This window comes from Apostichopus japonicus, chromosome 14 (genome assembly GCF_037975245.1).
Source record: "Apostichopus japonicus isolate 1M-3 chromosome 14, ASM3797524v1, whole genome shotgun sequence".
NCBI lineage: Eukaryota > Metazoa > Echinodermata > Holothuroidea > Aspidochirotida > Stichopodidae > Apostichopus > Apostichopus japonicus.
In genome coordinates, this window is record NC_092574.1 from 6,769,453 (window position 1) to 6,791,381 (window position 21,929).

At 35.9% G+C, this 21,929-nt stretch overlaps 3 protein-coding genes across 14 annotated transcripts in view; 1 reads left to right on the forward strand and 2 right to left on the reverse strand.

Moving 5' to 3' along the window:
• Positions 1–14,874, reverse strand: part of LOC139979973 (P protein-like) — a 40,037-nt gene extending 25,163 nt beyond the window's left edge. Inside the window, exons 1-4 of one of the 4 annotated variants that reach the window (XM_071991259.1) lie at positions 14,734–14,874; positions 13,482–13,520; positions 3,417–3,463; positions 2,126–2,307 (exon numbers count right to left, since the gene is read on the reverse strand). In XM_071991259.1, the coding sequence (XP_071847360.1) occupies positions 2,126–2,307; positions 3,417–3,440 (206 nt within the window). In that variant the 5' untranslated portion in view covers positions 3,441–3,463; positions 13,482–13,520; positions 14,734–14,874. Of the gene's footprint in view, positions 1–2,125; positions 2,308–3,416; positions 3,464–4,238; positions 4,398–7,235; positions 7,374–13,481; positions 13,521–14,733 lie in introns of those variants that run through there. The other 3 variants (XM_071991257.1, XM_071991256.1, XM_071991258.1) reach the window with 3 other exon arrangements.
• On the forward strand, positions 4,527–14,054 carry LOC139979979 (cyclin-G2-like). The gene is made up of 8 exons (XM_071991276.1): positions 4,527–5,395; positions 6,283–6,398; positions 7,252–7,389; positions 8,213–8,287; positions 9,183–9,452; positions 10,130–10,258; positions 11,110–11,339; positions 11,879–14,054. The coding sequence occupies exons 1-8, from the start codon at positions 5,371–5,373 to the stop codon at positions 12,036–12,038; spliced, it is 1,143 nt and encodes a 380-aa protein (XP_071847377.1). The 5' UTR covers positions 4,527–5,370; the 3' UTR covers positions 12,039–14,054.
• LOC139979981 (vascular endothelial growth factor A-like) overlaps positions 14,683–21,929 on the reverse strand; it is a 49,551-nt gene continuing 42,304 nt past the window's right edge. For all 9 annotated transcript variants that reach the window (XM_071991282.1, XM_071991280.1, XM_071991285.1 and 6 more), the window contains 2 exons: positions 21,657–21,773; positions 14,683–16,965 (listed from right to left, as the gene is read on the reverse strand). In XM_071991282.1, the coding sequence (XP_071847383.1) occupies positions 16,923–16,965; positions 21,657–21,773 (160 nt within the window). In that variant the 3' untranslated portion in view covers positions 14,683–16,922. The remainder of the gene's footprint in view (positions 16,966–21,656; positions 21,774–21,929) is intronic.

The following is a 21,929-nucleotide window of genomic DNA, read 5'->3' on the forward strand; positions in this document are numbered from 1 at the left end:
TGAAGAGAAAGAATATTGACTCATACAGTATATGTTGACAAACTTGACACATATGTTTACACATATATATTATTATGTTATATATGTTTGTAGACACAGGGAAAAATTTATCCCTATATAGCATAGCACAGCAAAATCCTATGCCATATGGGCAAATTGCTAATACAAATTTATGCAAATATATAAGCCTTGGTTCAGTTTCTCTACCCTGCAACCGTACTATATTTGCAGTATTTTTATGAGAAATAATATTCCTAAACCCAGAAAAGATGCTAGCTACACGAAAGGGTGAACACAAAATTACTCCCCGATAGAAGTCTAGATTACGATCAAAATTGGTCAAACAGTCCTGACGTAGTAAGTTATTTGATATCTATAGGTTCAGGGTGCACAAATAAACAATGAAATTATCAGCCCCTTAATGTACAGTAGGCTATAAATGTAGGTCACTTTGCATTTATAGGACTACTGAACTGTTACTACTGTTATCCTTATTATAAACACTTAGCCGGGATATACAGTACTGTAAGGCAACTTTGTCAGTTGACAAGTAGGTTCCCTAGGTTCAACAACAATAGCACTCAAAATTGAGGGCAGATCTCCCACCCCCAAATCAATCAATGAATTATGAATTGCAAGACCTCCAGATTTTTCACATGATCAAATTATGAATTAATCGGGACAAACCACAGAAGCTCCAATAAAAAATTATGTGCTTCACCGTTCCGGGTGGTTTAACAACATGGTTTTCATTTTCCCTTGATGAGAGTTAAATTATTCATTTGGAACACATGCAGAATAACTTATTGACATCAATGAACACACACGGAGTTGAAACTAATTCGTAATATACAATTAGGCCAACAGTGATGTGCAGCAGACTATCTGTCCTAGATGTTTGTAACCTTGATTCAAAAGCTAATTTGGGACTGAACAGGAAGGTTAGAACTTAACGAGATGACTTAGATTCATAAGGTCCCCTTCCGATCATCAGGTCCCCAGTACGAGTCACTCCAAGATTAATGTTTGTCGTCCAGTTAAAGAGTTGTTGACAATTGACAATTCATAATCATGGACGTTAAATATGAATGTAAGAGACTGACTTCGGTCAGCTTGCGGCTTTGATAAGCCAATGAAGTTTCTTCGCGAGTTCCTGCTTGCAGGAGGATCTAAAATAGATACATACATACATGCATTCATTTACAACCCAAGGTACGGCACCTGTTGCTCTGCCAACTGGGCACAAAGTTTTGAGGGCTTAAGTTTTGAGGGTGACACAATTTTGTGCCTCATTTAGTGACATCTGTTTACGTTATGTCCTGTGCCAGTCTATACAGTAAGGATATATAAATATAAACAGACAGCATTATATGATCTATATATCATATCAAACCATAGGGATATCATTGGTCCAAGTGAGAGAATCTGTTGTGGTCATTGACTCTGTACAGTAGATTACACATTACTGCGGTATTCAAGGTTTACTCTGTATGTGTGTTTATTTATCATAATTTACCCTCTATTTGCAGGGATAAAAAATCAACTGTTGTTCTTACAATCCTTCCATAAGGAGCAACGGTTAATCTCAGAAGTTCTGCGGTTATTCTCAGAAGTACTACGGTTATTCTCAGAAGTACTCCGGTTATTCTCAGAAGTACTGCGGTTATTTTTGAGAGTCTGTGTGTTACCGAACCTAGTACAACTCAAAGTACAAGTTTCCAGAACTAGACATTATTTGAATATGTAAACCACTTCTCAGCACGAACTTTCTCAGTTTTTGTATCAACCTCATTCAACAACCAGCTTGGAAAAATCTCATAATGCTGGAGAGTTTACGTGCATTTCTTTCCAGGATGAAATGAAACTTGACTTCTGAGTCTAACTGACTGCATTGTTATTTGATCCGATGGTTATCTGACAATTAACCAAACTCAACTAAAACAAAAACTTCTACTTTAAAGTCACACCTTTTAAACATGTACAACGCGAACAGCTTTATGTAGAATATATTTAATGTAAGTTAGTGCAAGGAAAGGAATTTCTTGAACACAAAAGCTGAACTATAAAACTATATCAACATGAGAAGAACTAATTATTCATTTAAGAAAGCAACGTTAAAACTCACTCAAATTCAGCTTCGTCATCGTTGTCTATGATAAATCCGTCCTCCGTGTATTTTTGATCAAATTTTTGATGGTGTTTGTCTAACAGACTGGTGGTCTCGTCAGCATTGGTCTGTAGTTCTTCATCTTCTGCGATGGTCGGTGTGGATGGACGCATGCAAGTCTTCTCCCCAATGGTCAACGCCTATGAAATGTACAGCGTGGAGAGTTTAACTGCGTACACGATAAGCGGTACAGATATTAAGACAGTTGGCATGTTCAGGAAAGGGGAACCCCCGAACCCACTTTGGTAATAAATATGAAGTGTGTACTACTGTACATTTAAGTTTGTTAACAAAAGGACCACAGTTGGAAATTTGATAGTAATTTCTGGTATCTACCAAAAATCAACAGTTGTTCTTACAATACTTCCATATAAGGAAGTCTTCTTCTTCTCCTCCCCACCCAACCCCTACCCGGCCACGTGGATCGAACCTGAAATTCATACAGGGATAAAGTAAAAAGGGTGTGAAGACTGGCGCACAAAGAAACGTCTCATGCCGGTAATCTGACCTAGTTACGAATGAGGTGTAACAGAAGTGTTAGACACCACCATCGATCCCAGAAAACACACACACAGCTTGCTACCGTCGGTAATTAGACACTAGTGTACAGTCAGTACATATACAGCTGCGGTCAATACCTACAGCACTGTGTACAAACGATACAGCGATGGACCTCTCAGGTCCAGCTAAATTAGATAACAAGGTATCACGTTTCATTACTGTCTGCATTTTGTAGCGACAAGAAGAAAACTTCACTTGCAAGCAACAGAAAGTTAACTTTTTCAGAGCCCGGCACGCGGTTTGGGGAGACTCTTCAATGCCTTTAAGGAAGGCTTTACCAGCTTCCTCTCAGACCTATACCTTCCCTGACAGACATAAAATAATATTATAAAATTGCCAGGATGAGTTGAGTTACTGGTAGACTGATTGTCACTTAGACAACCAGGATCCGGACCTCCCCCTCTCCCCCCTCTCCCCCCCCCCCCCGCCTCTCCCTTCCTCTTGCAAATAAGACATGAAGACAATACATCCCAGATGGAAAATATCAGTTGATGAAAATAAAAAACAGTTTTATCACAATAAATATAGACCAGACATATACAGTAATCAGCAAATACAGAATAACAGGTAAACGTATAAAACTCAACCAATCCCTTTTCTTCCCTGCTCCTTCCTGCCTCCCACCAATCCCCCTCCCTCCTCCACCCCTGAAGAGAGAACAACAATATTTACTACATTTTATACTTACATGTAATTGTGAATATCCTGACATTTCTCAGCAACTTTCAGTAGTATCTAAGCAAAGATAAGAAGAAAGCAATAAAATACTTCTTAAGGACAGTCTATTCTTTAATTAAAACAAAGAGGGCCTGTTAATAAGGTTGTGAAGAACCCTATGGATGTGGTGTGATCATAGTACGTACAGCTCCGTTCTGTACCAATTGTACTACTATTGATGCTTGCATCTAAATCTTATATCATGCATTTAACTCTAGATACAGAACAGGCGGCTTTCAACATGAGGTTACATCTCTGCCCAGTGCTGGGGGAGGGGGTGGGGGAGGCTTAAGTAGCTGGTCATATTATTTGCTAGGCAGCCAGACAAATAACAAGGGCTGCATACGAGGGCAGTACGGCTGCTGGGTGAGCAAAATGTAACATTAACTTATTCACCTTGCAGCTAGAAGAATATAGTTAGAGCAAGTATTACTATTCTGGCTAACACTGACAGCTAGGGAATAAGATCATGTATTTTCCTATTAGCCGGGCAACCAACGAAATGTGAGGACACTACACCTTATTCGTCCAGCTAACTGGCGAATAACATGTGCTTCTCTTAGTTTTATTCCGACACGGACATAGGTGTGAACAAGTCATACTAGGGTATAAGCCTAATTTAAACTAGCCCATAGGCTACTGGCATGCAATTAAATCATTCAAGGCCTACACTATAGCCTTGGGGGGAAATTCGAAGCTTAATGGTACTAAAGGAGGAAAATATTGCATTTTATCGTTGTCACTAAGTTTTAACTAATATCAGGTAAACAGACAAAACGTGGTGCAAACTAACCTCAGAAGTATAGTCTGTATTCCAAGCCAATGTTGGGCCGCATATCTGTACCTAACTATGTAAGTTAGACCTAAGTTCCAGAAGTATAAACTTTGTTTAGGCTACTTGTTTTCAACCTCTTACGACCAAGTTTAAAGAAATAACGCAGGTGTACGAAGAATCGTTCACTAACTAAATGTGCCCACTGTTTACGGTAATTAGCCATCATTAGATCTAAACTTTGTACTCAAACAGACTTTAACTTCCAATCCATCCCTAACTTATTTACATAACGTACAAATGAGGAACGTGCAAAGTGCCTCAACTTTTTTGAGTTCAACCAACATGGGGTAGTGATTACGCAATCCTTATTTTCGTGCAGCTTGAGCTGTCACAATTACGCGCGAAAATTGAACCGCGTCCCTCGATAAACACAATGGTATTGTACTGTACGTATATGTGTATGCAATTTGTACGATATAAAGCGAACGTAGAATAATATACGCAAACACTTAAATCCGCCGATAAAGGAACATATTTAGTATTTACGTTTACAGGAGTGACAGTTTTGTTCGCTTTCTTGGACGAGGCATATGCATGGTCCGTGAAAGTATATCACTGCATCATTGTGATACTGTAGAATTTGATTAATGTTCATCAACACTTTACAAGTTTACAACTCTTGAAGCTTTCGTCGCCATTGCTTCTGCAGTCTTCACTGTGTTTACTGTTAAGTGTTAGGCCAAGTGTTTGTGTATAATTGGAATTACCACCATATTGACAGTTGTCCGTGGGAATACTACTATACTGTACAGGCCTAGCCAACAGTATAACCATTGTCGTTTGTACTTTCTAATGGTTTTGCTGGTTGGGAGTTAAATTACATCTGTGATTACCCTTGGCATACTTTAAGTTTTGTTACTATCCAAGTGACAACATTGCCTACAGACTAGATGCCACAATTTTCTTGTAGTTTGTCAATAACTTAACTTCATCAGTGTACCTATCAAGTATCATGTTGGGCCTCATTTCACGACAGCAGACCTAGCCTAGGCTAGCACTACCCTAGCCAAGCAGAGTAAGAAGACATTACTCATTAGAATCCGTGTGCCGAGAAATATCCCGCTGAGCGTTGACTTCATTTCCAATCATCATGCAGGGCTCAAAATTAACAGGAGGTAAGTTTTCAAAGACAGCTGCAGCATTGTTGTCTCAATAACCACTGCAGATATCTATTAATCTTATGGCCTTTTTTATTGAAGATTTTTTATTAAAGATATTAAAGAATTAATAAAGATTTGCCATATGTACTGTAGCTAACTTGTAACTTTTGATACACATTATTTATGTCCTATTTAAGGATTGGTCATTGTTTGCAAGAAGTAATACATGTGACACCACCCAATTTGAAAATGATATAATATCAAGATCTATGATTGCAGTTTTATAAATATCAAGATGAGCTTCACCATGAAGGTATCAAAATTAATTCGATATCACATAAACATTAAAAAGTTTTGTCCTTTGTTTTGATAACATTATTTGTGGTGTATTAAATATGTCACGAAAATGTTTTCAGGCTATTATTTCTAAACATTTTTTGTTATAACATTAATATCTCATTATGTCATGTTATGCCAACATTGTTATAACACCACATTTATCGTTATAAAAACATATTTTAGAGGCTCTTTGAAAAATGGTATGATAACGTTTTGTGTTTGCTATAGCTATCACAGGGCCTGTCAGATACGATGGCACCCCTGACTTTTGTTTATAGTATGTCAGTGCCTTTAAGTTTTGTTATATTTTCCAAACCATTACAGCGACATCCCTCAAAACAAAATAACCGCGCTGACAGTGCCCTTTTGTTATCTAATCAATTGATGATTAAATAGCAACATGTACATATTTTCAATTTAATAGCAATTGTAATATCAGCTCTAGGGTGGTTTAGGAGCCTTATTTTTTACAGCTGAGGCAACACCCACAAGTTTCATGAAAATCACCTGTAACTAATCCTCACCAAATGAAAAATTTTGTTTACCTCATTTTTATGTTACAGATTGTAAAAAGGCGAGCTGCGGCAGAAACCAGCGCGATTGGATCGTCTACAAAATCCTAACGGCAGGACGTTTAGAAAATGTCCCAAATCTACACTACATTCGCAACCATAGAGAGGTAATTATAGCTATAGAAATGATCGGGTAATGTCGTCGGGACAATTACCTTGTGTTTGTGATCAAGCCAAGGTCGGGCTGTAGTGTATGACTCTCCAAAATCTTGAAATATCATCAAATATTAAAGAGTTTCTCTATTTTATTTATTTATTTTTACCAACCTATTGGACTCTTTACGTTTTATGAAATTCAAGTTTTTTTTTTGGGAATGTCAACAAAGTTGTTCATAGAAATCAGAACTTGAGCAACCTGAACCTATACACAGGCATTAAGTATGTGTAAAGTATAAACAGCTGAACACCAAACACTGAAGCACTCTTCCTCATACTAAGTACTGTAACTGTTGGAAAAAATATCTAACCATAGATTTTAAACAAATATCTGTTATGAAACCTTTACAAGATTGTCATTCTAGTGGGATCCAGCCGACTATTTCCCAACAACTTGTACTTCACTTTCTTAACCTTTATAACATACATACTGTTTTATGAACAATTACATTAACACAATATTTAATCTCAAAGGGCATATTTTATCCAGTACCACACAGGAAAGACTGCAAAATTTGCAGATTGGTATACAGTACAAGTGAAAAAAATGTGTCGCAGTTAATGTACACAGTAGCTATATAGTATTTTACGTGAACCTTCAAACCTGTCATGACACTAAATAATCCACCGAAACTCTCTCAACATGACATTTTTGTACCACAAATTTACATCAACTAATTTAGAACCAATACTATAAGTTCATCAAACACAGAAGATTATAAAACCAAAGCAATGGTCCTAATCGCTGGAAATATATGACTATATTTATATTCCATTCTTTCACTAACCTTACCTTTCTTTCAGGGTTCTGTTACCGTGGCTCCTTACATGCACGACGTTGTCATCGACAGGTTACGAAGCCTCGTCAGGTTCTACAAACTCTCGCCAAAGTCTTTCTTTCTGAGCGTCAGTATTCTGGACAGATTTTTGTCTGTTGTCAAGGTAAAAGGTCATCTCTCAATCCTTTGAACATCAACCACTCAGTTTTATTTAAAGACATATCCGAAGAAAGTTTATGATATTTGCTGGAGCATTTAAAGAGAAAAAGGCTCCACCGAAGAGGAGAAAGGTTTTCAAAATGTTTGTAGAACCTGAGAATTGCAAGTGGGTGAGGCAGAAGAGATTTCTTTTGGTAAAAGGTTATGTTGGTATTTTACATAACCAGTTTGCATAACCAGTAACAGTTTGCCATAATTTAACCTTTAGATTGGGCTGTACATTCTGCCAAACTTTATTATGCCAACAGCACAAAATTGACACAAGCCAAGCAGAAAATTAAATTTGTATTGTTTTATTTAATTCAGATGAGATTGTATCTATTTATAGTCACAGTTTGTGTCATTAATAGATGGCATTCTATTAATTAGGGCTTCAGTTTGTGACATTCTAAAGTAGACGCTCACATTAGACAACAAAACAGCTCTATTTGAAAACTTTAGCAATACAGCTATTGTGAAATGAAACATCGAATATTTCCAAGTTCCAACGTACTGTATTTTGCTTCTCTTTACACTGTCATTTCTGAATATATGGCATTAAAATTAGGCAGTAATTTTTTTTTAAATAAATCCAATGTAACATCGGCAAAACTGTCACAAAATGGGTTTCTCATTCAAGGCAGGACCTACCTACCTACAGAGAATAGGGATGCAAAGGAAAGGGTGCCTCTGTTCCAGCTTTCTTTCAAGCAATCTTAGTTTCTCCTGATGGAGCTTATACAGTATTAACAATGAAATGACTCACTTGGCCTTTCTTCCTGTCGCAGGTCCGTGCTCTCCACTTAATGTGTGTCACAGTCTCATCATTCTACATGGCTGTTAAACTGGTCGAACCAAGAGAGGTAATTGAATATACAACCAAGCGGTCTACGCATTGAACCAACAATTTTTATTGCAAACAGACCCTTACATGTGGAGTGTTAGCTCAGTGGTTAACGCCGGTGACTTCCAATCATAAGGTCCCCGGTTCGAGTCACCCCAAGATCTATGCATGTCGTCCAGTTACAGAGTTGTTGAAAATTCATGATCATGGACGTTAAATATGAATGTAAGAGACTGACTTCGGTCAGCTTGCGGCTTTGATAAGCCAATGAGGCTTCTTTGCGAGTTCCTGCTCGCAGGAGGATCTAAAATATATACATACATCGAAGATTAAAAAAAAATCAAAAAGAGCTATACTCTTTTCCCAAAATTGCATTATCGATTACTACTTACTTCACAACTACTGGATGATTGTTCAATGCAAGTCAGATTTACTAGAGTCACAATTCTACTGCTAGCTACTCCAGAAAAGAATCTTACTGGACCTGGGGGGGGGGGGGTGATGTCCAACTGATAGGCAAATGATTTGCGAGATATTTCTGTCCTTTTCCCTTTGTCCTTTGTAGATTATTAGATGTCATCGTCACATCAAAGTCCAAGACTTTTGGATCTTTGTTTTGATAACGGATTTGCTCAATTATAACAACAACAAAAAGTAATAAAGCTATCAGAAATAGAGCTATCAGTAATAGAGCTATCAGTAATAGAGCTATCAGTATCATAATGCGACTCACTCCCTTAGTGTCAAACTTGTTTACAAAATTATGCAAATTCATGGAAGAAGAGTCTTCAACAATTTCCTTAACGTCTCTGAACACAAGCACCTCATCATTTACATTTTAATATCTTCAATACCGGGATGGTTTATCCATCATTTCAGCTAACATTTCTGACACTTTTCCTCCCCTCAAACAGAATGTCATGTCTGTCAAGCATCTGGTCCGAATAAGCCAGTGCGGTTGTCTTCCTAATGACGTCAGTAGAATGGAGAAGATCATGTCCAAGAGGATAAACATCAGAGACTGCGACATTCCAACTTCCAACCATTTCTTACAACTTTTCGTCTCCTATTGTCACGCCGACGAAATGCTACACTTTCCCCTCGAAGAATTGAACCAGAGACTTTATAAACTAGTTTTGAAGTTGGAAGCATGTCTTTGTCATTTTGCTCTTCTGCAGTTCAGGGTAAGTTTTATCTTGTGAAGTCGAGTAAATCTAACCATTTCAGGTTTAATATCTTTGTTACCATCTTACGCCGAGAAGTTTCACTCCAGACATACTGTTTAAGTTACTTGCATAACAGAAGTGTATATATTTCTATACTCTGAAAAAAGATTGTTGACCAATCATGATGGATCTGGGGAACATCTGCTTGAAGTATTCTGCTAAACTGCGTGCTTTTTTGGGCTAGTAATATAAACTTATCTTTACTGTAAGACATCTAAACGTGAAGTTTAAAAAGCCTAAGAAGCTAGCTGGACATACATACAAAATTTGTCCACAATCTATTTGTGGAAAGCAACAGTGGGGGGAATGGGGGGAATTGTTTCTTAAATTAAAGAAAAGTGCATAATTCCAGGACATCAAAGGTCCAACTGGTATCTCAGCAGCTGTGTATAACCAATCTAACCTGGATATTAATTTCCATAAATTAAAAGAATGTCCTCAGCTTGTTACCCCATTCCTTCACTCCACTGTTTGCAGTGGACAATCAAACTAGAGTTCTTCTAAGTTGTCTATTCAGTTTTAACTTTATGCGGCTCATGAAAATATTTACCTCCATGCAAGTCCTGCTTTTTATCTCTGTAAATCATTGCATTCATGATATATTTTTTTTGTGTATCTCTTTTATAATACGACAGCCCTGTGTTCTTGCCTTATCGCTACTATCACATGAATTACCAAATCTGATGGCTCCTGTTGCTGGGGAAACTGAAAATCGAGGTCTTTCATGGATAAAAGTTATCTGGGAACTTCAGAAAATCACACAAGTAAGTTTAATAAATCTCAATCATTCCATTCATTTATTCATTGTTTTGGACTTCCTTGCTGCATTGTCATTATTTGCATATTCATCGATGACCAATGTAGTGAAACAAAATGTTTTATTGACAAGCAATAAAAGCATTGGTGATTGTCACTAATAACCCCACAATAGAATATACATACTGTAACATTTATGCTTAAATATGTCTATAATTGTATCGTTACCTACTTGATTTCTCTTGATTTCACCTTTGATATCATATCACACTGGGGAACCATATAGTGTTCTCTCTCTATCTCTGCTCCATAGGACTGGAGTTATGCTATGATCTATACAAACTCAAATTAATTACCCACCTTTGATATCACACTGGGGAACCATATAGTGCTCTCTCTCTCAGTGCTTCATAGGAATGGAGTTAAACTATGATCTATACAAACTCAATTTAATTACTACAATATATATATATACTCACAGTTAACATCTTCATGTTCCATCATGACTACCCACAAGAGAGGCACAAAATTCTTATGTGTGTGTGAATTAAAATTCATGTTTTAGGAAAGTGCAGATGTCCTTTAAACATTGCTCCATGGTTTTGGGAAAGTCATTTGGTCTATGAAACCTTGAATAATGTTTTAACCTCATTCTTAAAAAGTTTGTTTGACAAAAAACCATAATGTAGTTTATCCAAGATTCCTTTTTGGGATTTTAATCCACATATGTCAGGAAAGCACAGATGTCCTCCAAATAATATGTATGTAAATAGGTTATAATGTAACATATTTTTACAGACAATGGCATCTTTTTACATCTGCTGCTTTCTCTCAAGAATGCTGTGTTTTTTCTTTTAAGATATCAGATACAGAGCTTCTGTACTGCAGGGCACAGGTAGCCGATTGTCTCAGAAAATACTCATCTCCCGTCCCTAAACCGTCCTTCAGCAAGCTTGTCTGGGTAGTGTCAACCAGGACTGCCAGGATCTTACATTACACCTCAAAGTTAGCGCACCATTTACCCACAATTCCAGAGTGTAGCAGCTGGCGACCTGAACAAGAGTCGTTATTAGCCAAAGACTTAAACTTGTGAGTAGGATTCAGTTAATTTCTCTTGATATGTCTAATGACACAGCTTATAAACTAGAAACAGTTTAAAATGGACTTAAAACAAAAGTTTGCAGCTATTACCCACATATGTAGGTTCTTTTTTTGCTCTTAAAAGTAACTACAAAGTCTTCCAGCAAGAGTTTATTATATTTAAGCAACTATGTATTTGAAAATGGAGCAAAATATGGAGATGTGATATCCATGTGGCTGTCACATTGTGTCTCATCATGTTGTCAAAAGTAAACCCACCCTTTTGATGAAGCTCACTTTTATTCTTTGCCAGTTTTTTACTTATCCGTGCCAACTACAAAAAAACAAAAATGGCCACTTGTTGAGTTTTTTTTTGTTATCTTCATAAAATTTGACCACAGGTGAAGTAACATCATCTTTGGGAGGCTCAATGGTTCTTACATGAAATTATTTCAAAACATTTTGGTGGGCAGTATTGACAAATTGTTTCTCGCCTTGGAAATTTTGGGAAGGAAAATGTTACTAAACAGTTTCTCTTTATATTTCAGAGCAAAAACTATGCAACTCGTAGTAAATCCAGTGCCCTCGCTTGGCAAGTACCCGCTTCAAGATGCAACTAACACCAACCTCTATTGTGCCGAACCAAGGAGAATATTCGACTACAAGAACCAACATCTTGAGTTTTGTCCTGTGAATTCAACCTGTTAAAAATTGAAATATTCAACATTAAACATGTTGTGAGAACTTTTATAGTTGTCATGGTTCAAAGGTATTTGATACGTAACCATGGTGACAACATTCTGTCCCCTCACGGCCCCATGTTGAAGCTGATCTTGATATTAAATATATCTTGATTTGAAATAAAGTTGTGTCTGGATAAATGACCTTTTTTGTCACTTTGTTAGAAAGGCAGTCCACATGATTTAAATGCTTTCATGTTGACTATTCCATTCTTTTAATTATTTCGGTTATTCCATTCTTTTAATTTTGTTGGATAAAGAATTGGATAATTGTGTCATTTTCAGAACGTCAATGCTATGTCAATGTTATCAATATGAGGAGATAAACTTATCCTGAGTTCCTGACACATATACCTCTATTAAAAAGAAGGGATTTTGAGACTATATTATTTTCGGAGATCAAACTTCAAAATTTGCTTAAATATGCTTCACATGTTGGCTTTCCTACAGGCTCATATCTTATTCATTTGTAATATGTTGACTGACATTATGAAAAGGGCAGCTCCTGTTTCCCTGAACTTCATATTTATCTCGTCCATTTTCTCAAGTTGTAGCAATTATTACTTAGTTATTGTCTGAGAGGAATTTTTCTGAAACCAGAAATGCCATATTTTAAACTATGCCTCCTTGTGACCTTTGCTTGTTTACTTTGGTAGTCTCATTTTTTTCCTCAATTTTCAATTTTATTTCTCATATGATTTTACAAGATAAATACAACGTAACACAACAGAAGGAAGGTAACATATGAATGTATGTGACATAAAAATGCACTCACCACCCACTCTCCCCAGTCATTCAAATGTGAGTCATTTTCATATCATGGATGTGACTTACATGTGTGTCAACAATACCAAAGAGATGTTAAAGAGATTTCATTCTTCCTCAAGTGTATAACCAAACACATAATTAATGTAGTGCAACATGAATGTATGTGACATAAAAATGCACTCACCTCCCACTCTCCCCAGCAGTCATTCAAATGTGAGTCATTTTCATATCATGGATGTGAGTCATGTGACTTACATGTGTGTCAACTAACCAAAGAGATGTTATAGAGATTTCATTCTTGGTCAAGTGTATAACCAAACAAATACAATTAATGTAGTGCAACATGAATGTATGTGACATTAAAATGCACTCACCTCCCACTTTCCCCAGCATAGTCATACAAATGTGAGTCAATTTCATATCATGGAGGTGACCTTACATGTGTGTCAACTTACCAAAGAGATGTTAAAGAGATTTCATTTTTCCTCAAGTGTATAACCCAACAAATACAATTAATGTAGTGCAACATGAATGTATGTGACATTAAAATGAAAGGAATTAAGGTGCTATGGTAAGAAATCAAATATTGTCTTGAAAATAATTATTCAATTGTTTTGCTGCGATTTTGGATGTGTTTGTTTACCTTATTTTCTTCAAAACAACCAATTTCATCCAATCAGATCTGTGAAGTAAAAAGATTTTTTTATTTTGAAATGCTCAAATACTGAAAGGACAATCTGAATGTTTGACCAAAAGTTTTAGTGTCAGTCTTATTCACAGTAAATTTTACATAACACTTTTTTTTTTTAATATATTTATTTTGTAGTCTAGACTTTCATAAGTACATTTGATGCAGAAAAAATTGCTCTTATTTAAAGATGTCACTAGTGACATACTCCAGGTTGCTCTTTGGTATAGTTTAACCCTGTTTCATGAAATCATTAAGTGTTTTACTAAAATATTGCCAAACTGATATGGACCTCTAAAGGGTCATGGGTAAAGTATTTCACCCGGAATTCATAAAAGTTAATATTTACTATCGAGATGATTAAAAATCTTCATTTACGGTTTGTGCATTTGGTTCATTGAATCACAACACTTTTGTTTATCATAAGTATGCAAATTTATGGTAATTTATTTCCTTTTACTTTGTACTTCTATTTGTTTGTTGAATTTTTTACTTGTTGAATTTGAATACATCTTATTTGTTATTGTGTATATCTTTGTCTGTCTATCTGCATCAAAGCTGTCTCTTTCCTCTCTCTGAACTCAAATCATCTTTGAGCTGTATCAAACACTGCAGACATTGATGCATATTACAAAGGGGGGTAGGTAGCTTCCAAAAAGTGGGGGGGGCACAACATCAGAGGGGTACTTTCTCATTCCACAACCACCACTTGTAATGCTATAAACCGATACACACCGGCCATATCACTTAAATATATATGATGTGTTAGTCTGCTATCAATACTATTATGGTGCACGTGAATAAATAAAAGAAAATATTAAACTTAGCAAAGGCTTAAGATATCCAAAAGAGTTCTTCATCAAAGGGGCACATTTTATTTGCCAGTAGGGCATATTTGCTATTTTGGAAAAAAATGGGGGCGTGCCCCCCAGGCTCCTACCCCCTAATATAACATTCTATATCCATTGCACAATTCTAACCATACAGTTTATAACACTTTCACATTTCGACCTCTGCTGACCTTTGACTTCCACCAAAAGCAACAGGAAATGTACTCATTATGTACATGCCACATACAAAAAACAATATCTAAACAATGTATTACATTCAGTCCAACAAGCTGTTTACAAAAAAAAAAACAATATAGGCATAAAACTGACAGCATTTTATCATTTCGTTTATTAACAAAAATTTCATATTCACTTACCGGTGAGACTTATACAGCATGCAACCTCCAGTAAGACTTTCTTGATATTGCCATACACTGTTCTTGAAACAACTGTACTATGCATGTATATATTACTGTGTTGATCGAAATACTTGACAACGCAGTGTTTTCGGATACTCATCCCTCCAGAACTGGCAGTACGGTAGCAACTTAACGTTGCACAGGAACAGTCAGATCCAATTTTCTGCCAATTCAGGAAATTATACTTATGCAACTTTTTTCCCATCAAGTGACAAATCACATGATGGTACTTGTACAAATTTTAACAAAAGTTATGTATGTAAAAGTTAAATAACTAAAAACAAGCTGAGTGACAAATTGTATTGTTGCACAGGCCAATTATATTCTGAAGCAATATATTATTTTATTGTTTGACACAGAATTATCTAAAAAAGTTTGACTATTCAGGAATAATATGTCCATTAGTAATCTGGGTGATAGCTTTGATATAATTTGAATATATAGGTTCACTGATGGCCAAGAGTCCTTCAGACAAGAATATGTCGATCAACCAAATCCCTTTATTTGGCTTGCATATGACTTCCTGGGGTGCGAGGGTTATACAGAGTAACAAACACTAAACTATGTTCACTCTTTTTTACAACACCCATGACACTAACCACTAGCTGACCATATCACACAAGTAGGCCAACCTTAAAATTAAATTATGACACGGTTCCCAAGAAATTCAAATATAAATTGACAAGATATCATAAACAGCATTTACACATTATCTGTAAATTTTACCTACATTGAGAGTTTACTTACCCTTTCGTGTCATGTGTAGATTGAATACTTACAGTATAAATATAGACTCTTCAGAGAGTAAGCCATTATTGGTATCAGGAGGGCTCGACAGGACCTTGGCATGTTGTACTGAGCTTTGAAACATTACAATTAAACCACTTCCAACCAAACACTGTTAGTTTTTGTATGCCAATAACTGTCAATAACCTCGACTGACATTTAACCGTTGCAATGAACTAGTTTTTAAAGGGTGTGAAGACTCGCGCAAAAAGAAACGTCTTATGCCGGTAATCTGACCTAGTTTCGAATGAGGTGTAACAGAGGTAGGTGTTAGACACCACCATCGATCCCAGAAAATACACACACAGCTTGCTACCTTCGGTAATTAGACACTAGTGTACAGTCAGTACAAACAGCTGCGGTCAATACCTACAGCACAGTGTACACACAAAACAGCGATGGACATCTCAGGTCCAGCTAAAGATAACAAGGTATCACGTTTCATTACTGTCTGCATTTTGTATCGACACAATCAAAACGTCACTTGCAAGCAACAGAAAGTTAACTTTTTCAGATGGCCGCACGCGGTTTGGGGCGAGTCTTCAATGCCTTTAAAGAAGATCATCACCAGCAAACAATAGACCGTTGTCTATTGATGAACATTATATGTAAATGTACTTCTTTTATTTGTACTGCTTATGTCGGTTGAATTAATGTAACCTGCTACAAGTCCCATGAACAAACATTTCCTCTTTAGTAATTACTATTGCTAGGATCATCTCAACTGGAAAAGTATTGCAGTACATGTCCAGTGTTTACACAGCTTAATTTGTGAATCAAGAATATATATATCACTCATCATCAATTATGATATCAGAACTATATTGTCCATATGTTAACAATCAAAGCTTCAATTCAGTCCAGATTTTTTTCTACCCAAATAAGGATAGAGCTAGCTATACATTAGAGCTCTAAAAATGTTTGCCAGTCTAAGTTGTGCCAATCACCTGTTCCTAGAAGTAACAGACTAATTTCTCTAGCGCATCTTCTGCGACGTTACTGTTAGTGAGAAACAGAGAGATTTCATTGGAAATCACAAAACCAGCCAGCTGCTTTAAATGAAAAAATTCTGTTGGCGAGATAAATTGTTCACTGCATGTCGTGATACTAAGAAACACTTAACCATTTGATATATGCTGTACTCTCGTAGGTTAACCCTAACAGGGGTTGGCACAGGTCCCACAGTGAAACCAGACACAGATAGATCTTCTCTGCAGTAGCTAGAGAGGTTCAATGCCCTCAGTCTCTGGTAGACTTGAGATGACACTGCGCCGTTCTCCTCAGCCAACTATAAGGTACGAATAAACACATTTTGTCATCCCAGACATAGTATCCAGGACATGGTAGGGTCACGGTAGCTTTCAAGATGAGTCGGATAAACTGTAACGAGACCTGCTGATGCATCTGGGAGATTAGATAAAGAAAGAAATATCAAGTTGGTTAATAAGATGAGAAACATTAAACACAAGAAAAGCTTGCGTTTAAAGGGGAACAAGTCATAGTGGAGAATAAAGTTATGAAGGGTATTGAGATTTATGATCCTCCTGATATGAATATAGCTAATATAATTAATATAGATAATAAACAGTCAACTATGATCAACCATTATTGAGGCCTGTATGAAATATACGGACATATCCTTAGTCCCAATACAGTGGGCCTACACAGTGGCGGAGCGTCCATACAGTCAGAGGGGGCGGATGCCCCCCCTGACGGACTCAAATGGATTGCTGGCGCCCTTTTCAGCTTTTTACCACTTTTTACTTATTCGCGAATATTGACATTTTTATTGCGCTCTCAAATACATATTGACATTTGTCACATTTTGTTGGTGTACTTTTCTGAAAAAATGGCGATGACACCTATTTATTCTTCGTTTATCTGCAAATTAGCAAGGCCCGGAAAGGGTCATTTCCGGCAATCTAGGGAGTATCTTTACTCAAACAATTTCTGTACGCTCCGCGCCAACCTGTGGTGGCGCTCCCCTTAGATAGTGTCGAAAGCGCCCCTACAGACTATTCTCGCCCCCTGACCAATACCCCTAGCTCCGACACTGGGCCTACAAATGGGCCAACTAAACTTTATCGTTTTTTCTCCATTGTTAACTTTCCTGTTTATTGGTACTAGTATTAGGGACGTCAAATTTGTGGTTGATGTTTTTTCCAATGTGGCAACTGCAATTGAAATGCTATACCAATGTGTTTACACAATTACATGGATATTCTCTTTGCTTTCAGTGGTTGTTTTGTTTTTCTCCCTTAGGAATTAATTTTCACTCGTTTCAGAAAACACAGAAAAGGTAAATATACTTTGTTTTTCAGGATCAACAAGCTTATGGAAACTTCTAATAAACTATTGAAGTTGGTTGTTTGCTTTAAGGAAAATGTTTCCACAGCCCCCTGGCTCCCCCACCGTAAAATAATTAACAAATAAATAAGTACATAAATAAATAAATAAATAAATAACAAACAAATCTCAAAAATGGAAACAGCACTGCATTACTAAAAAGTTAATTTCACTGCTGTCTTTTTCAACTATTATAACCCATGATATATGTTTGGATGGACCCTAGCAAATGATTCCTGGATCCATTTTTAGGATGATTCCAAACTCATACCTCTCTTCCACTTTCAATCTTCCACCAGATCAATATAACTCAAACTTTCAAACAAATAACTATGAGGATGGTAATTGAGACGTCATCTCGTATTGCAGTGACATATTGGGGGAGGTCTTCATAAATTGAAGACTTGGCCTTTAAGTTTGCACTCTCAATATCATGTAAACCAATGAGTGACTACCTAATGGATACAAGAATTCCACCAAAGTAAACTGTCAAATTGAATAAGACAATGAAAAATGATAGAATACAGGAGTGGATGAGATAAAAGTTAATTAAAACCTTTACAAGGTAGCCGACTTATTGTATAGATCATGGCAGGCCATTAGGGAGTTACTGTACAGTAGGTCCTGAGAATATGCTTACCACAAATCCCCTCTGATTTTTGAGGTAAAAAATGTTTGGAATTAAACTTGTTGGTTTGGAAAGATCTTATTACAAAGGATAACAAATTCTGCATCATCCCAGGCAGGCCAAATTCACATACAAATGGCAGCAAAATCTCAAAGTTACAGAAAAAAAAAATAAGACACGCTCATGACAAGTGAAGATTGCTAAAGAGCTGACCTATATGCTTAGTGTTTATACCCAGCCAAATATCCGACATTTTTACTGGAAAAGTACTGAATACAACCTACTTGACACAAGTTTATTGAGAAGGCCTACAAAGATATTAGGAAATATTAATTGTAAACTTTATTACTGAAATACATGCATCTAAAGGAGAAGCAAACCCAATCATTATTACTGGCCATTGAGAAAGAGATACTTGTAATGAACACATACCTGCCCCTCAGCCCCCCCCCCCTCCACCATCTACAGTCAGGAGAAGCAAACCCAATCATTATTACTGGCCATTGAGAAAGAGATACTTGTAATGAACACATACCTGCCCCTCAGCCCCCCCCCCCCCATCATCTAGTCAGGAGAAGCAAACCCAATCATTATTACTGGCCATTGAGAAAGAGATACTTGTAATGAACACATACCTGCCCCTCAGCCCCCCCCCCCCCTCCACCATCTACAGTCAGGAGAAGCAAACCCAATCATCATTGATGGGCTATGTTCTCAAATGTTTTATCACATGAACATACATCAGCCCACAATTCATTGAAAGAATTAAATCATCTTTGAAGACATTAAGACAACAAACTAAGACAATAGTTTCTGTTGTAAATATTTTCTAAATAAAATAAAACTGTTAGCAAACTGCTTATCCACTAGAGAGCCTGTGTAATAGAATGTGTAATAAATATTTTCTGACAACAAGAGAAAATGATGCTTCAAATTATACCTACCTGCATGCTGATCAAACTTCCATCATTTTGCAAGACTTATAAGAAAATTCACATAATTAGCCTTTCAATTATTTTCTGAACATTGCTAGAACAATAGTTTAGAGTCGTTAGTTCATAAATGAACTATTGAGTCTGCTAGTCTACTTCCAGTAAACTAAGGACAAACATTTCTTGTTGACTTTATAACCCTCACTGATGGATGACTGAATGTTCACTATTTATGAGAAAAGACTTTACATTTCACCCACATAAAATCAACCATGCTAATATCACTTAATACGAACCACATCAATCATATATATTGAAATAAAAAATATAAAAAATAAAAATTAAGAATAATAGTGGAAGAAATTACTTTGTGTGTATCTTTCATCACCCATATTAGTCATTATCAAGCTTCTCAACCATTTTTTTCAGAAATAAAAGAAGAAAGGAAAACAAGACTGAAGTTTAAAGTATTAATTTAGCTTCATTCTAGTCATCTGTCTTGCTTAAATATTTGATCGCTCCCAACAAACAGTGTGATCTTAATAATTTATCTCGTAGTAGCAATGTGTGATGTTTTGTCAGAATTTATAGCATCCATGAAAACTTCCCATCGTAATTGACTTGACAGGATGATCTGCCTTTTGATTAATTATTTAACGATCGTATTGTTTCAGCATTAATTTCTTTTAAAACAGACGACGGAAGAAGGAAAGAAGAAAAGTGAGTGAGAAATACGTGCGGGCTGTAGACTTATCATGGAATTTGACTGCACCAAATATTCTGAATTTTTCCCCCTCGTTTGTGATAACAGTATATAGGTTTTCCAAAACTTCTGCTAAATCCAGCAGAAATCAGTAAAGTCGCATTGACTTCACTACCATGCCGATACTCTTCTCTATAAAATAGTTTTCAATTCCTGCTAGTCCTTGACACTTTCGGTGATCATGCACTGAAGAAGGGCTATAGTTCTGGTCGAAAGCTCTGCAAAAACCAAACATTGGCTGTTTTACCTCCAATCATATACTTAATTTAATTATTGTTTCACTCAAGATCCAGCTTTTCTCTAAACGCAGCATAGTTGTTTAACAGTTTTTTGTTGTTATTCATATGTATATATATATATATATATACCTATATATATTTATATATAAATATATATATATATACCTATATATATTTATATATAAATATATAAATATATATATATATATATATATATATATATATTTATATATATATATATATATATTTATATATATATATATATATATATATATATATATATATATATATATTTATATATATATATATATATATTTATATATATATATACCTATATATACCTATATATGTATACCTATATATACCTATATATATATATAGTAGCACTGACGGTAATTTCATTCATGAATACATTTATATGCATCACTTATCATGAACCTTTAAGATATGGACAACTAAAGGTCAAATATTTCATTTTAAATCAAAGTCACTGATCTCACTCTTTCATGAAATGTCCTACATTTTGGTGTTATACTGCGTGGCATTATATATGAACGTAAACAAATTTCAAACAAAGCCAAATTATCACTCAGAGTAGAAGAAATGAAGAAAAATTTCTGCAATTGTTATTAAGCTGAGAATCAACTAATTTTATACAAAACGGTGGCAACAAATTCATGGGTAAACTGGACCAGAAAAGAAAGGATTTTTTCCCATTACTGTATACTATATTTGCAGCAATAATTATTAATTGGAGTGGGAGGGGGAGTGGGGAAGGGGGCCCTAAATTAAGGGTCATTATCATGCAGTATTCATTTAACTGAACCAGGTACAATTACTATAACACAGCAGAAGAATCATTTTTTTATAACTAACATATAACTTAAATAAAAAAAAATTAAAATATAGGTATAACTTTAACACAAACTACCTGATTTTAATTTCTTTACTACAGTGTGATTAATGTAATGCATTATGCATCTATAAGAATCTGTTGGAAACTTGGAATACAATTTTTCTAAATAACAACTATTTCATATATGCATTTATTTGCAAAGCACAAAAAATAAAACTACTGATAAGTTTTAATCAGATGGAAATAGACTTAAATGACGGTCATCAGGTGAAGGAGGGGGCGGGCTTCTGGAAGAGCAAATGGTCAGACATTTATTGGGAATGGTACTTACTTGCATTTACTACTGTTAAATCGAAGTCCCTTTCTCTCACACTTTTCCTGTAGACCTGAATCACACGAACATCCACACATCGTACTGTTAAAGGTCTCACGTTTACTTCTACATAACCTGTGAAGATAAAGAGGTCAAGGATATGTCATTGAGCAGTGACTGTATTTGAAACTCCTTCATTTCCATAGGATCAACTGTCTCTCAGTTAATCTGTCTCCACACACCCCCCTTCTCAACTCTTCGATCCTATCCTACACAAAGTGTCATACAAAG